Below are 17,698 nucleotides of genomic sequence, written 5' to 3'. Positions count from 1 at the left end.
ATAATTTAACTGGTAAATGAGCACTGATGCTGTCCTGTCATTAACCTGCAGGCTTTGTTCACAGTTCGCTGGTTTTCTCTTGTGTTCTTTGTTCCCCACATTGCATTTAGTGGTCATGTCTCCTTGGTTTCCTCTGGCCTCTAACAGTTTGGTCATTCATGATTCTAACTCCTTTGGGAGTGTGGTTACTTATTTTATAGACAGTCTCTTAATGTGGGTTTATTTGATACTTTTTCATGATTAGCTTGAGGTTATGTGTTTTTGGTAAAGAAATTTTACTTTTTATTTTAACATGATTTTAGATTTACAACAAAGTTCCAAAAATAGTATATGAGGATCCATAAATCCTTCACCCAACTCTCCTTAATGTTAAACATCTATACTAATAAAAGGGTAATATGCTAATTAGACTGGATAGACTGGACATCTTCCGGACAAAGCCAAAGTGGCGAGGGCCGAGGCAGAGGCGGTTAGGGGCGATCAGGCCAGCAGGGGAGGGCAGTTAGGGGCTATCAGGCTGGCAGGGGAGAGCAGTTAGGGCAATCAGAGAGGCAGGCAGGCAGAGGGGTCAGGGCCAATCAGGCAGGCAAGCAGGTGAGCGGTTAGGAGCCAGTGGTCCCGGATTATGAGAAGGATCCCAATTGGAGAGGGTGCAGGCCGGGCTGAAGGCTCCCCCCCACCCAGCATCATGAGTTTTGTGCACCAGGCCTCTAGTCTCTATATATAAAAGCCTAAGCAACCGGGATTAACCAAAGATCTTATATGCATGCTAGAGGCCCGATGCATGAAGATTTGTGCAAGAATAGGCCTTCCTTCCCCTGGCTGCCGGCACTGGCTTCCCTCTGGGACCTGGGCCTTAGCTCTGGCCGCCACCTTCCGCCTTTGCTCCGGCCCTGCCGCCCTCTTGTAGCTCCCTCCACCCCCCGGCCCCCCCACCCCGTCCATAGCAAGCATCCTGCCCCGGCCACTCCACACCTGCGTGCATGCACTGCCCATGGCGACAACACAAGTGGCCCAGCCTGGCCACTGCCATCTTTGTCGTGTCAATTTGCATATTCCCTCCTTATTGGCTGTGGGCGCTGCCAGCTTTGTTGTGGAGTGACGGTCAATTTGCATATTCCATCTTTATTAGATAAGACTAGAGGCTCGGTGCACGGATTCATGCACCAGTGGGGTCCCTTAGCCTGGCCTGCGGGATTGGGCCAAAACCGGCTCTCCAGCATCCCCCAAGGGGTGCTGGATTATGAGAGGGCACAGGCCAGGCTGAGGGACCCCCACTGGTGCACGAATCCATGCACCGGGCCTCTAGTCTTATATAGCCATATAGGTTGGGGCAAAAGTATGTTTATATTTGTGAGTATGTGAAGCAGTTCATTATTGTATTAGAGACCTGGTGCATGAAATTTGTGTACGGGGTGGGGGGAGGGTGTCCTGCACCCTCTCCAATCTGGGACCCCTCGAGGGATGTCCGACTGCCCGTTTAGGCCCGATCCCAGTAGGATCGGGCCTAAACGGGCAGTCGGACATCCCTCTCACAATCCAGGACTGCTGGCTCCCAACTGCTTGCCTGCCTGCCTTCCTGATTGCCCCTAACTACTTCTGCCTGCCAGCCTGATCACCCCCTAACCATTCCCCTGCCAGCCTGATTGATGCCAAACTGCTTTCCTGCCAGCCTGATTGCCCCTAACTGCCCTCCTCTGCAGGCCTGAGTCCCCCCCAACTGCCCTTCCCTGCAGGCCCGGTTGCCCCCAACTTCCCTCCTCTGCCGGCCTGGTCACCCCTAACTGCCCTCCCCTGCAGGCTTGATCGCCCCCAACTGCCCTCCCTTGCAGGCCATCTTGTGTCCACATGGGGGCAGCCATCTTTGACCACATGGGGGCAGCCATCTTGTGTGTTAGAGTGACAGTCAATTTGCATATTACTCTTTTATTAGATGGGGTTTATACATTATTATATTTTCCATCTGAACAACTATAACAACTTTTGCCCCACCCTGTAGTATAAGCCTCAAAGCCTGGAAATTAAAAGATATATTACCATTGATTAACGTATAAACTGCATTCAGTTTTCTCCATTGTCCCACTGCTGTCCTTTTGCTGGCCCAGGATCCAGTCTAGCATCCCACATTGTATTTAGTTGTCACGTCCCCTTGGTCTCCTCCATTCAGGGACACTTCCTCGGTTTTCTTCCTCTTATTTCTGGTGGAGTACATTTGCATGATTTAATTTAGGTGATGTGTCTGTCCAGGCCCTCCAGGAAGCAGACCCCAAGATGGGGTTAGCTGTCCAGGAGACCCATTGGGGTGAGGGCCTATGAAGGATAAAGGGAAGGAGGCAGGAATCGGCAGGAAGAGTCTTGGGCTGCCATGCTGACTGACACCTGTGAAAGGAGGTGGGAGGAAGGAGGATTACAGAGAAAGACCCTCAGACTGCAGCACAGGTCTAAAATGTTTCTCCTGATGGGAGTCCTTGAACCAAAGTCACCTGTTAGAGGAACGTGTGTCCCACAGGGATGGACTTCACTAGTCCCACCCAGTCATTGGGGAAGTAGGGCCTTGGCACAGAGGTGGTGGAGGATCTAGAGGGGCGGCAACTGGAGCTGTCCTAGCTGTGCTTCGGGGGCAGGAGATCCAACAGCATGGCTCACAGTGTCTGCCTTAGGTGGCGACTGCTGGGTTTCTCCACTGCAGTTACTATTTGTTGTTGCTTTGGAACTACTAAGGGCCTGCGCTTTCAGATGACCTTGTTTCTTAACATACTTCGCTCACTAGTTTTAACATCCATTGATGGTTCTTGCTGCAGTGATTATTATGAAATTGCCTCATGGTGACTTTATTTCTCTCATTCATTAAATGGAATTCTGCTATAAGGAAGAACTATCTCTTCTTTCCCATTTATTTATTCAATTATTTATATCAGTATGGAAACACAGATATTTATTTGACTCTGTGGGTTACAGTCCAGTATCATTGTACATTTTCTTGTTTAAATTGTCCCAGATTTGGCTATTGGGAGCATCTTCTAGTTGGCTCCTGTGTCTTTTTCGATGTCTCTATCATTTTTTTGAGCACTTTTTTTCTTCTTCTTTTTTTTTTTTTTTACTTTTTGGCAGCATAGCATTTCCATATCAGCCTCAGTCTCAGTTCTCTCTCCAAGCAGCCTGGGTCCTTTCATTGAAGAGTGGTATTTAGAAACCAAGACCTGGGCACTAGGTGTGCTCCTCTCAGCTGTGCTCATAGTTGTTTCTAGGCCTTTCCAGCAGAGATAAGAAATGTCTGTATGTACTCACACATCTGTGCCTGTTTCTTGATATAGCTATCTGTAGATATACTAAAAACATGAGTTCATCTTTCTTCTGGCCCCAGCCAGCACCACGGTTCTCAGTATAGTCTCCTCTCCTGATTTGTAAGTCCTCTCCAACAGCAAGAAACGTGGCTCTCATTATCCATATGTTTACTTACTGGCTCAATCCTAGTATTTGCCCTTGCAAAAAACAAATTTATTAACCAGAGTACAGTATTTATGTGTAGTTTTTTGTTTTGTTTTTTGGTTTTTTTATCTAGCTTTACAGAATATAGTCATATTATTTTCCAAAGTTAGGTTAATTTTGCTTTTCAGTTTTAATATAGTTGAGTTCATCTGTTAGTGTTTGTATCTCTTTTTTGATCCCCCCCACTTCCTGATTGATTTCAGCTATTTATGGATTGAGTATGTGATGTATTACCATGACTCTAAAGTCAGAACTGCACACAAATGTCACTTTCCTTTATAACCTCTGTTCCATTTTCTCCACGTTGTCCCCACCCATCCGTGTGGGTAACAGTCTCAGATGTTGGTTTGTCTTGTATTTCTCTTTGCATAAATGAGCAGATACATATATGCAGGGGTGGGGAAAAGTAGGTTTACACTTGTCCTTATAGGAAGTAATACAATAATAAATAATGTAGGAATAGACTGTTTTGCACACTCACAACTATAAACCTACTTTGCCCACCCTTTCTTACAGGAAGGAGAGCATTACTACAAATATTCTTTTGCACTTTGTTTTTGTCACTTAATAGCACCTGAAAATAGCTCTGTATTGATTTATAGAGATTGTCTTTTTACAGCTGCATAGTGTGGATGTACCATTGTTTATTCACCCACTTATTTATATTTGGGCATTTACATTGTTCCCAATATTTTGCATTTGTAAATTATTGCTTTGAATAACCTTGTGTCTAGTATTTTAGCTTTGCTGAAGGTTGTGTTTTTGGAGAAAATGCCTACAAGTGGGATTTCTGGGTTAAGGAGCTTTGTGAGGTGTCACTCCATTCCTATCCAGAGGGTTGTGTCTGTGTGTATTCACAGCGAGGCATGAGTGCCTGTTTCCCCAGAGCCTCACCAGCACAATGTTGTGTCATGCTGGTTACTTTACCTGATCAGTGAGAAATGCTCTCTCAATATTGTTGTAATTTCCATATCTTCTCTAATTATGAGTGAATTTGAACTCTTTTGTTTATGGTTAACAGCCATATTTACACTTTTCTTGTTAAGTGTGTGTTCACTTTTCCTCTTTTTTTCTCGGGGGGTTTTGTCCCTCAGTTGTTAAGGGTTTTTTATATATTAAGGTTAGTAACCATTTGTTGGTGATACATATTTGCAGGTGTTTTACAGTTTGTCGGTTGTCTTACAATTTTGTGTGAAGTGTTTTGCCAGGCAGTTTTTTTTTAAATAGCCAACTTTATTAGTCTGTTGTTGTTGTTGTCCTTGGATTTTGAGTCACAGAAAGCCATTTTCTGCACTGGGGTGAAAGAATTTACCCAGGTTTTCTTTTAATACTTGTTTGCTTTCTTTTATTTACTTGAGACTCCCTGATCCATTGTGTGTGGTGTAATCCATTGGTGTTTATTCTTGTGTGTGGTGTGAGGTATGAATCTAATTTTATCTTTTGCCAAGTGACCACCCATTTGTCACAGCTGCATTTATTTAAAAGTTCGTCTTTGCCCCAGTGATTTGAGATGCTTGAGTCCAACACATTCACTGGGGCTGCCAGCCACAGCCACTGCCACTGGAGTTCTCGACTTGCAGAAGGAAGAAAATGTTCCGCTCCATCCGTTGTTTGTGCAGACGGTCTGGGCAAGCTGGCCCAGAGGCCTGCTCAGCACAGGGAGCATTTCAAAGCCAAGTTCCCAGATGCCTGCTGTGGCCCTTCTAAGGGCCTTGTCGCCTCTTCCTACAGTGTGTCGCTTCAGTGTTGTTTTCTAACATGTCCTACTCTGACACCATGTTCTTTGTTTCAGTTTGAGCCCCAGCTACATAGATCTGACTGAGTGTCCCTACATGTGGCCCTACTGCTCCCAGCCCATCTACTATGGAGGAATGCCGACCATCGTCAATGTCACGATCCTCAACGGCATGGGTGTCACCGGAAGAATTGTAGACAAGGTGAAATTGCTCTCTGGCTTGTAGTGAACTTGGACCTGGCCCAGACCTTTGTGCCTTAGCATTTTCTCCTGAAAATAAACAGGAAAGATTCTCTTGTCGAGTGCCAGGGTATTGGAAGCAGTAATTTATTTTCCCCTAAGTCTTTTATACACAAGTCCAGGGATAAATTAGTAAAACCCATTTGCTATTTTTTTACTTTGACATCTTGAGTTTAGCTTCTGAATCGACTAATTACATATGATCCTTTATCTTTATTACTTCCCACCTATAATTAAAGGCTCACTTGTGAGAATAAGCACAAATGGGCCTTAAGATCTAGAAAGTATGGCCTTTTTTCAATTTTGTTTTTATCATTTTTTTATACTTACTGCATAAACATTATCTTAACAGTAAAGGATAGGGAAAGAGAACAGATAAATAACTTTCAGCCCCAGCACAGTAACATAGGCATTTAAAAAAAATTTTGCATACCAGCTGGTTTGTTTGTTTTTCAGTTACCATTTACATTCAGTATTATTTTGTACTAGAGGCCCGGTGCACAAACTTTGTGCACGGGGTAGGGGTGGGGGTGGGTTCTTTCAGCCCAGCCTGCATCCTCTCTAATCCAGGAACCCTCGGGGGATGTCTGACAGGGATCGGGCTTAAACCGGCAGTCGGACATACTTCTCACAATCCAGGACCGCTGGTTCCTAACTGCTCACCTGCCTGCCTGCCTGATCGCCCTTAACTGGCCCCCCTGCCAGCCTGATCACCCCTAACCACCTCTGCCTGCCGACCTGATTGCCTCTAACTGCCCCCCCACCCCCCGCTGCCAGCATGGTCACGGCTAACTGCCTCCCCCACCCCCCTGCCGCATGGTCGCCCCTTACTGCCACCCCTGCCGGCCTGGTCGCCCCCAACAGCCCCCCTCTGCCGACCTGGTCACCCCTAACTGACCCCCTACCAGCCTAGTTGCCCCCAATTGCACCCCTAGCCGGCCTGGTCGCCCTTCACTGGCCCCCCCTAACAGCCTAGTCACCCCCAACTGCCCTCCTGCTGGCCTGGTTGCCCCCACCTGCAGCCCCCCAACTGGCCTGGTTGCCCCCAACTGCCCCCCCTGCCAGCCTGGTCGCCCCTCACTGCCCCCCTCTGCCGGCCTGGTTGCCCCATACAGCCTGCTGTTCAGTCATTTGGTCGTCCCTCACTAACCCTCCTGCTGGCCTGGTCGCCCCACACAGCCTGATGCTCAGTTGTTTGGTCATCCCTCACTAAACCCCCTGCTGGCTTTATCACTCCACTCAGCCTGTTCGGTTGTCCGTTCGGTTGTTTCAGATGTGATGGCCTCTGGCTCTTTATATATATAGATTAGTTTCAGGTGCACAGCATAGTGGTCATAGCCACTATTTTTTTTAATACTCTTTTCCAGCTCTTACCTGAAATACATATTTTTTGTTATCATTGTGCACTAGGCAAAAATTTAATCCTTTTTTTCAGTTTTCATTATGTTGAAAACATTAAAAAATGTATATAGATACCCATGTACTTATAGTGGTTGTTTAATATTACATAGAACTACGAAGTCATAATTTGCTTACTATTTCCCCCTGCATGAACAAAAAATAGGTGGTTTTCCAATATAAGCATTTCACTGAATATCTTTGTATATGTGATTTCCCTTTCTTCTGAATTATTTCCTTAATGTAATCTCCCTGGGTTGGAATCTAGAGGGCATGGACATTATTATGGCTCTTGGTACATACTACCAAATTCTTTCCAAGAGGAGATACATCATCTCAGACTGTAGAGGGCGCTGTCTCCACCATGTCCGCACTGGGTGGTACTTTTTTTTTTTAATTCCATGAGATTTTTTTAAAATGGAATAAAATTTGCATAGCATAAAATTTACCCTTTTAAAGTGCGCAATTCAGTTTTTAGTGTATTCACAAGTAGTAATGCAATTATCACTACTATATAATTCTAGAACATTTTCATCACCCCAAAAAGAAACATCTATTTGTAGTCACTCCCCATTCTCCTTGCCCTTGGCCCCTGGCAACCACTAATACCCTTTCTGTCTCGTTGGGTTTATCTATTCTAGATAGTTTATTTAAATGGCATCCGACAATATGTGGTCTTTTGTGACTGGCCTTTCACCTGGCATGATGCCTTTAAGGTTCATTGGTGTGGCAGCATGTATCAATGCGACACTCCTTTCTATGGCTGAATAATAGTCCATTGTGTGGATGGATCTCAATTTGTTTTATGGATATTTGGTTTGGTTCTAGGTGGTTCATCTTTTAACTTTACGTTTGTGAGGTGAATATCTCCAGGTAGTAAACCTGGAAAATGCTAATTCTATTTTTTCTTGTGTGAATTAGCTTTTTATTGCCTTGGCCCATTTTTGTACTGGAATTTAGATTTTCCCTATGCATCTGAGCAAGAAGACCTTCATATCATAGAGAAATTAACCACTGTTGTATTTTATGCAAAAAGTTACACAAATTATTGTTTAATTTTCTTTTTAATGTGAGTGGTGGTTTTATTTTGGGATGGAAATTCTGTAAAGGTTTCACGTTTCCATTCAGTTGAATTTTTATCTTTTCTTTTGTTTCAAACATTAGAAACATGTTTCCACAGATATAATTAAAATTTTCAATTTCGTTTTCTACTGACTTTTATGCTTGTTAGACATGTAGCTTTTAAATCTGTGTTAATTTGATATGTGATATAAGAGATAGATGAAAATTAACTTTTTTCTCAATTGCTAACCAGTCATCTCAAGAGCATTTATTAAAAATCCCTTTTCTTATTATTTGCATGCTGTACCCTATAAATATTTTTCTCCTTTTTCAGATTTTTTTAAATATGCTGACTCATTTGGGGAGTATTGTTACTATCTGGCTTGTGAGGGAAATGAGTAATTGTGGTTAGTTTGAAATATTGGTTATTGAAATTTTGAAATATTAGAATGTTAGAGCTCATTTATGTTTCTTCCAGATGGTCTCTCTCATGCTTCCCTTTTCACTTTCCTCATACCTGGAAGAGACTAAAGGGGCAGGCATTCTGACAACAAGCCAGCTCTTCCTCTGGGCGTCCCATAAACTTCACCTCCCCAATCATTGGCTTCAGAATTTGGGGACAGTTTGCATCCATGTCGTTTTATTATTTGGTTCCTTTAAGTTAATGTGATTCTTTTTTAAAAAAATATTTTTTTATTGATTTCAGAGTGGAAGGGAGAGGGAGAGAGAGAAACATCAGTGATGAGAGAGAATCATTGATTGGCTGCCTCCTGCCCATCCCCTACTGGGGATCGAGCCCAAAACCCCGGGCATGTGCCCTTGACCAGAATTGAACCCGGGACCCTTCAGTCCGGAGGCTGATGCTCTATCCACTGAGCTAAACCAGCTAGGGCTAATGTGATTCTTTAAGCATACAACTAATTGGGATCTAACCTCCAACCTGAGAGTTTTAATTTATTTAAATTCACTAAACCTGTACGTCAACTTTTATGTGATAGAAATATGTGTCCCTTATTTCTTTTTTAAGGTTGGGGAAAAATTCTCTTTAAAATTGGAGGCTGTCAGAAAAAGAGAAAAAAAATTGGAGGCTGTCAGAAATAATGGATTCTATACATTTCTAGTGGGTGATGTTCTAGACATTCTATAGGCTACTTTGGTTATAGGTTGCTTAGTGTCTGTATACAAATTTCATTTTGCCTTTTTTAAAATATGAAGTATTTTTCAAAAACTGCTGTAGATCGCCGAAACCGGTTTGGCTCAGTGGATAGAGCGTCGGCCTGCGGACTCAAGGGTCCCAGGTTCGATTCCGGTCAAGGGCATGTACATTGGTTGCGGGCACATCCCCAGTAGGGGGTGTGTAGGAGGCAGCTGATCGATGTTTCTAACTCTCTATCCCTCTCTCTTCCTCTCTGTAAAAAATCAAAGTATATTTTAAAAAAACAAAAAAACTGCTGTAGATAATTTAGGAATTGAGCATTTCACCTTAGCCTTGGCTTGTTTTTCTCCTGCAGCCTGACTGGCAGCCCTATTTGCCACAGAATGGAGACAACATCGAAGTGGCTTTCTCTTACTCCTCGGTGTTATGGCCTTGGTCAGGCTACCTGGCCATTTCCATTTCTGTCACCAAGAAAGCGGCTTCCTGGGAAGGCATTGCACAGGGGCACGTCATGATCACGGTAGCTTCCCCAGCAGAGGTAGAAGTAAGTGCGTGCAGAGAGGGGCTTGTGTTTCTTAACCTTTCACCTTCGCCTGCCAGGAAGGGGCACAGGCTCAATGCCCATGGGCTCAGATTGGAAGCACAGTTGGTGTGATTAGGCTTGAAGGCCAGGATCAGTGATTCCAGGGCCTGTACAGCAGCTGGAGTTTAAAAGCCAGCTCACTAATGAGTGATGGTGCCTTCAGTCGTGTTGCTGAGCAACAGGACATAGGACTATTTCATGCCAAATTTCAAGCTCAGAATGATTATAGAAAATATGTGTTCTCTGAAAGGGAATGCAGGGGTTAATCCTGTGTAGCTTCAGAAACAGGGTGATTTAGATTTTAAGTCTCAAACTCAAGGTCTTGAATGGAATTAATTGTGATACATGAAGGTTCCTTTCTACATTTGTTATTGGAATTTTTTGTATTCAAATTGTTAGGGTTAAAATGATAAATAGAATGGACTTTTTAACTAAATCCCCAAACCTGAAAGTTTCTTCTGAGCCAAAGGGGCACTTCAAATTTCTTGTATTTTTTTTAGTCAAAAAATGGTGCAGAACAGACTTCAACAGTGAAGCTCCCAATTAAGGTGAAGATAATTCCTGCTCCTCCTCGAAGCAAGAGAGTTCTCTGGGACCAGTACCACAACCTCCGCTATCCGCCCGGCTACTTCCCCAGGGATAATCTGAGAATGAAAAATGACCCTTTGGACTGGTAAGCAGCCACCAGACGCAACCCTCATCACCGCGCCCCCCCCCTCCCCCGTCCTTCCACAGCAGGCCTAGAGGTCGCTGTCCCTGCGGGAAGCAGACGTCACTCCTCACTGAGCCTGACTTCCTCGACCCTCAGACTTTGCAGGTCCTCATCACAGTCTTAGGGCATCCTGTGAGTCTCCCTGCAGATTTGCACAACTGTGCAGTAAAAAACCTTGAACTCATCCTTAATTGCTCTCTTCCCCTCTGTTGAATCATTAAGCAAATCCTGTTAGTCCTCTTTCCAGACATGTCCTGACTCCTCCCTGTCTGGCCGCCACCTCTGCTCCCACTCTTGTTCAGGCCACCATCTCTTACCTCTGGACTGCATCCGTCACCTCCTGATTGACTGCTACCATTTTTGCTCCCTTAAATCCCTTTGTCCACTCAGCAGCCCTGGTCACCTAAAAACATAAATTCTATCACGGTTTGCTTAAAACTCCCGTGGCTGCCTATTCATACTTCTTCACATGCCAGACTTCCTGATGTGTCCTCCTCAGGCCTCCAGGCCCTGCCCCTCACAGCCCCTCCAGGGCAGCTGGGCTGACCCTGAAAATGGTGAGCAACAATGATTGAAAGATTCGAGGAGAACACTTATAAGGTGTCAGAGCATAGCCAGAGCCCTGCACGAGCTCCAAGTGACTTTGAGTTGTTCTGAGTCCATGTATTCTTCTAAATTCTTCCCAACCACACCAGGCTGGTTCTTCCTTGAACCCTGCCCACTGTACTAACTGTTGGGAACTTAGTTCAAGTTCCTTCTTTACCTCTGCTTGCCAAGTGTCAGAGACACAGGTCAATTCCCGGTGGCGGGGCAGACAGAGAAGCCATGAGAAGTTGTGGGTGTATAAGAACGAGTCTTTATTGCAGAAGCCTGTGGCCACATAGCCATCAGACAAGACAGTCCTCCTAGCAAAGTCTATGCAGAAGGCAGCTGGACACCGGCTGGTTAATACATATCTTTTCTATAAAGTAGCATCAGTCTCTGTACCCACAGTATCTGAGCAGCCACATGATGCCCTAGACTCACTGCCTTGTGTCATAGCGGTACCTAAGCTCTCTGGCTCAGCAGCTTCTCCTGTCTTCCTCCCCCCCCCCCCCCCCCCCCCGGCTCTCTGTAGCAGACTTCTTCACATACTCCAGCCAACTAGCTGGTCAGTAACCTACTTTTACACTATTTAGACAATGAAGGCTTCATGCCAATAGTTACATCAATCATATGGCTACTGAAGGGCACAGTGTACCATGTGTCCTTGCGCCTGCTCATGGTATCTTGGCCTGATTAGGAGTCTCAGGCTCAGAGTCCTTGAACATCTCATTTAGGCACATGGCCAGAGTGGCCTTTGGCCATTCTGCTCTATTGATAACAAGGCCTCTGTGCTCCCATGGGCCTGACTATCCGGGGACCTGGCATGGTTCCCACATAAGATCAGTGCTGCTCTTTATAAAGATGTCTCTGGAAGGTAGATTGGAGGGGCTCAGACCAGAGGCAAGTAGACAAGAAATGAAGAGAAGTTGGTAGACCAGGGCAATGGCCATGGTCCTGGAGAGGAACGCATGGGTTCCGCCCTGCTGAGGAGGCAGACTGTCAGGCTGTGAGGTGCGGGGTGGGAGGTAGAATGACCCTGGGTGTTTCTTGGGGCATTTGGGTAGGCGGCTGACGGAGTACACAGTAGGGAAATGAGCACATTGAGGAGGATGAAGGATGGAAAGGTAAGCAGTAGTAGTGATGTAAGATTAACTGTTTGTCACCGTCTTAGTTCATTTGCTCTGTGTGGTGTGGCCCAGCATGTCTGCGTTCCCATGCCGAATTTGTCAAATGCTGGTGGTTGCTGACCATTCACATGTATGCCACCGCTAAGGTGATGCCTCAGTGCATTTCTTCTTTTTAAATATATTTTTATTGATTTCAGAGAGGAAGGGAGAGGGAGAGAGAGTTAGGAACATCAGTTATGGGAGAGAAACATATTGATCGGCTGCCTCCTGCACATCCCCTACAGGGGATGAAGCCCGCAACCTGGGCATGTGTCCTGACTGGGAATCGAACCAGCGGTCTTTTGGTTCCTGGGTTGATGTTCAACCTCAGCTACGCCAGCTGGGCAGTGCGTTCCTTCTTCTTGTTTTATCCCTTCGTGCCTGTGCCTTGAGCACAATTTCCTGTTACTTCTGCTGGGGATGGAGCTGTGCTCCTGCAGAGGCGAGGGGTTCAGGAATTAACCTGTGGCTACCTTTATGACAAGGAGAATTGATCATTTTAGTGCTGGGGCTTGCTGTTTTTCAGGAATGGCGACCACATCCACACCAATTTCAGGGACATGTACCAACACTTGAGAAGCATGGGCTACTTTGTCGAAGTCCTCGGCTCCCCCTTCACGTGCTTTGACGCTAACCAATATGGTGAGCAACAACGGGGTGCCAGCCACATGTTCTTTCCTCTCTGTGGGGTGTTTGTGAAACGTTTGAAAGGCGAATTACGGTTTAAATGAGAGGCCAGCAAAGGGAACATGTGTGGGGTCTCCTGGTCCCAGTAGAGGCACCAAGCAGAGCGGTACACATTCCTACTTAGTGGTGATGGTGGTCACGTTCAGCTAAAATGCGATACTGTCAGAATGTACTTTTATTATTTTATTTATATTTTAATTAAAAGAAGCTCTAGCACTGTATTTGGCTTCTTCTCCAGTAAGGGAAATACCTTTGTGTTGGACATCACAGATGAAACAGAGGCCACTGCTAGCTGGTGTCTGTGTACTGCAGGGCCCCGATCCTTTCTTTTTCACCCTCTTCTAAAATGGATCAGAGGCTACAAACTAAAATGTTAGAAGCTAGTAACTTGCGGCATGGATGCCAGTAAACTACTGTGTTTCTGAAACAGTGACATCCTGTCGTCCAGAGGTGAAATTTCTCAGAGCTTGGCATTTTGTCCCTCAGGAACTTTGCTCATGGTGGACAGTGAAGAGGAGTACTTCCCCGAGGAGGTTGCCAAACTGCGGCGGGATGTAGACAATGGCCTTTCAATCATTGTCTTCAGTGATTGGTACAACACGTCTGTTATGAGAAAAGTCAAGTTTTACGATGAAAACACGAGGTACTGATATGAGTTGGTATTTGGATAAGAAATTTCACTTTTGGGGAATTAAGTTCCTCCTAGCAAATACTTCAAGTGCCTTTGGCCCATTGGTGGTCTTTTCAGATGTCAGAGGCAGGTTCAGACACTTGGTTAGAGAAAGCTTTCTCTTCACATACTAGCGATGTTCCTGAAAGCTGCTTGTAAAGTCAGTAAAATGCTCATTGATTCCAGGTACTAATTTAAAGGCTTCGTCATTCCTTGTTGATCATAGATACTTGAGCTTTAAATTTCTGTTTAGTTCTTTTCCATTCTTCTGTTGCTCTGTTACTGAATCTGTATGAATTTAAATGCACAAAAGCACCTGTTATTAAAAAAAAAACATATTAAATTAGTTATTAATCAAAGATTCCCAAAGTATTATGAATATGTCACTCCTGTGATAAAGTTTGAATTTTTTCTTCAGTCTGTGATGAATTTTATAAGCTTGTCACCTCTTTTTCCTTCACAGACCCCTCGAGGTCTGGTCTTTATATGCAGTGCCTTTATGTCATGTGGACTGCATTTTATGAAATAAATTTCCTCTGCACACTGGCTGAAGCATTTATGTTATGGTATTGCTCAGACCCAGGCATAGTTTCAGCTGCACCCTTAGTGTGGCTGGGCTGGATCTGGCATGTTCAGTTTTGTTGGGAGGAGAGAAAGTGTATACACAGTGTTTCAGTTCCTTCCTTCTTGGCGCCTCCTTGTCACTTTCACAGGCAGTGGTGGATGCCGGACACTGGGGGAGCCAATATCCCAGCTCTGAATGAACTTCTGTCTGTCTGGAATATGGGGTTCAGCGATGGCCTCTACGAAGGGGATTTTACCCTGGCGAGCCATGACAGTAAGGTTCTGTGTTTGTGTTTTCATAGGCCACATTATTCTAGGAGAGCCTATGTTTCAGAGAGAGGTGGTGTGGTTCCTGAAGCAGGGAGGCTCTGTGGAGAGAATGCTTCAGTGTCTTCCCAGAGGTGTTAGCTACTCTAGTTCTGCCCAAATGTTCAAAATGAAATATTTTATGCAAGTACCGCTAGTTTTAGTGCCACCTGTAAGGTGCTCTATAGCCTGTATTTTGCCAAATAGGGAATACCTCATAGGTTCCTGATTATTTATACAATTCTGTTTATGACATAACTTTGCAAATCTCATGTAAGACGTTTCCTCATAGATTAGTTTTGGGAGCTAGTTTCTAGAACATTATCTTTTTATTAAAAAAAGTTTTTTATTTATTTCAGAGAGAGGAAGGGAGAAGGAGAGATAGAAACATCAATGCTGAGAGAAGCATTGATCGGCTGCCTCCTGCATGCACCCCACTGGGGATCAAGCCCGCACCCTAGGCATATGCCCTGACCAGGAATCAAACCTTGACCTCCTGGTTCATGGGTTAATGCTCAACCACTGAGCACACCAGCTGGGCTAGAACAATATGTTGAGCACTATGGTTACTGATTCTGCTCATCCTGTCTTAGTTGTTTCAAGTCTGTGACAACTCTGACTTCTGAAATCTATTCAGAAACTTTATATTAATAGTATTTTTTTTTTTTCAGTTCAATTTTAAGGTCATTCCTTTTAGTTTAAGTATCACCAGGCAATAATAGCAATTCTTCTCCTAAGATTAAAAACAAGTTTAGGAAACATATAATGTCTAAAGAATGCATTTTAGGTAAATGAATAGCTGTTAATAAAATGCTCCATGTTTCTATGTTCACACAACTTTGAACAACTATTTTCTAGTGTATTATGCATCAGGGTGCAGCATCGCTAAATTTCCAGAAGATGGCATAGTGATAACACACACTTTTAAAGACCAAGGTAAGGAATGTTCACATGCTCTTTGGTTTCCTTCTTTCTCTTTTTATTTTAATTAACAGTTTTATTGCCTATAACTTACCCTTTTAAAGTGTGCAATTCAGTGATTTTTAGTGTATTCACACAGTTGTGCATTCATCACCACTATCTACTTCCAGAATATTTTCATCACCCCGGAAAGAAATCCATATACCCATTAGCAGTTTTGTTTTGTTTTTATAATTTATTATTTTGTGTGGTACCTACTTTAAGCAAAACTTCTGGGTAGAGGCTCTGGGAGATGCAAAGATATGATAAGACATCCTCTTGCTGATAATTTGAATATATGTATACTGACCACTACAAAATAAATTGAATTTCCCATAGGAGAGGGGCTGTTGAATATTTGTAGATATTCTTTAAAACCACTTTTAAAATTGCTTAAAATTTGTGTTACCATTTATAAAGCATTCTGTGATTGCCAGATTACTGAAATTTAGAAAAATGTTGACCATGTTTTGATGTTTTTAACTGTATGAAGGTAAGGAATATTAATTACAGGGTCTTCTCTTACAATTCCCTTAAGAATTTGAAGAGAAAAAAGATCTTCCTTTTCAGCTTTCTTTCTTTCTTTTTTTTTTTTTTCCTGAACCCAGAAAAAGATAAATGCTCATGTATATTATTAGCTACACTGTGCCAGGCCCCATTTTATGTGCTTTTCGTGTTTTACTTTTTTGCAACAACTCATGCACTATCATTAAAACTCCCTTTTCAGGCGAGAACAGGCAGGGTAAATGCATCTAAGGCCACAGTGAGAGTTAAATGGCAGAGACTCAGGATTTGAACACATTCTGGCTCCTGAGAATATATGATTCACAGTAACTGCCCTCTGAAATAATTCCAGTATTACCATACTAGACCCCCTCCCAATTTTCTGAAAGCCAATTGTGACCCATTTATTATTCTCATAGCATCCAGTTTTATGTGCAGAGTGACATATATCCATGTCCACAAAAGCTGTTAGGTGACATGTTCACTCTTAATGGAGTTGTGCTAGAACTACCTATTTACTGTTATCTAGAAGTTACTAGAATAATCACATCTCCACAAACTTTAAAACTACATCCCCTCCTAATTCTCAGTTAATATTAATAATCTACTTAGGAGGCTGGGGGAAGGTCAATGGGGAAAAAAAGGAGACATATGTACTGCTATTTGTAATATTTTAAACAATTAAAAAATAAATAAAATGGGGGGGAAAGTGCTTTAGCTATAGGTAATCCACAATTAAAGCAAAGCAAATAGATATATTAACAAAAAAACAATAATCTACTTATTATGATACCAGTGTTTCTGATCTTTTCCCCTCCAAGACCTAGGAATTATAATTTTATGTGCCTCAGGCATAAAACAGCTCTGGCCACTGACACAAACATCAAGCAAGGATGAACTAAGGACTGTACGTCTGCTTTGCCTCTGATTGATAAAAGAGCAACACCACCAATCAGGTGTCTTCTTGCCCATTGCCAGGGGAGTTCAGTTTTTTTCTTTAATTGTAGCCAGGCATCACCGAAGAAGGCAAATGATACAGTTCCCCTCACTTTATTTTTTTTTTATTATTACTTTTTTTAAAAATAAGGAACGCTTCACGAATTTGCGTGTCATCCTTGCGCAGGGGCCATGCTAATCTTCTCTGTATCGTTCCAATTTTAGTATATGTGCTGCCGAAGCGAGCACTCCCCTCACTTTAGTATCTGAGACACTGTGTTAGTGCCCTGAGCATACCAGGGAGGAGCCAGAGCAACCTGGACTGCCTTGACCTTCCCAAAGGCGGGAAGCCATCTACTTGCCCTGGTGTCCAGCAGTCTTCCTGCAGCCCCGCACTCCAGTCTCTCTCACCTCAGTCAAGAGTTTGAGACTGTTCTGTACCCAACAGGACAGGCTTATGGAAATTTACAGGAAGGATTCATTTTCTCACGCGAGTTGATATTTTTTTAAATTCCAGAATGGAAAGCCCCTTCATTGTAAAGTTTGCCATTTTCTGTAATTGGAAGTTAGGAACAGTTTCATTAATTGAAAATGATGAGAAGGCAGGAAGTATTTCTCACTCATCTTATTTGCAACTGCAAGGTAAAATTTATTTTTGTCTTACCTAGAAGGGCTTTTCCCCTTCATCCAGGCTAGATCAATCAATAGGTCTGTGTTCATAGGGTTCTATTTTAACTTTAAGCTCATAAATAATCATGTCTCCCAGTCACTTGGCACAGTTTACCATGGGTTAGTGATTCTTTCTGAAATCAGCTTCTCACAGGGCAGTGTCATTTCTGGTAGGGGTCAAACAGGGAGGACAGCAGTGGTCTTGTGGTCGGCTGCTCGTGCCTTGTTTTGTTGGAGAGGAATCAAAAGTAGATTTAAGGGCACGTACTTCATTTT

The 17,698-nt window shown here is 43.6% G+C and overlaps 1 protein-coding gene across 1 annotated transcript in view; it reads left to right on the top strand.

Moving 5' to 3' along the window:
* Window positions 1-17,698, top strand: part of MBTPS1 (membrane bound transcription factor peptidase, site 1) — a 62,655-nt gene that overhangs the window by 33,806 nt on the left and 11,151 nt on the right. Inside the window, exons 12-18 of the mRNA XM_079800353.1 lie at window positions 5,282-5,426; window positions 9,436-9,624; window positions 10,164-10,336; window positions 12,653-12,768; window positions 13,300-13,456; window positions 14,197-14,321; window positions 15,212-15,289. Coding sequence (XP_079656479.1) covers window positions 5,282-5,426; window positions 9,436-9,624; window positions 10,164-10,336; window positions 12,653-12,768; window positions 13,300-13,456; window positions 14,197-14,321; window positions 15,212-15,289 — 983 coding nt within the window. The remainder of the gene's footprint in view (window positions 1-5,281; window positions 5,427-9,435; window positions 9,625-10,163; window positions 10,337-12,652; window positions 12,769-13,299; window positions 13,457-14,196; window positions 14,322-15,211; window positions 15,290-17,698) is intronic.

This window comes from Cnephaeus nilssonii (genome assembly GCF_951640355.1).
Source record: "Cnephaeus nilssonii genome assembly, chromosome: 20".
Lineage (NCBI taxonomy): Eukaryota > Metazoa > Chordata > Mammalia > Chiroptera > Vespertilionidae > Cnephaeus > Cnephaeus nilssonii.
Note: the sequence above shows the minus strand (reverse complement) of the source record. Positions and strands in the feature narration are given on the sequence as shown.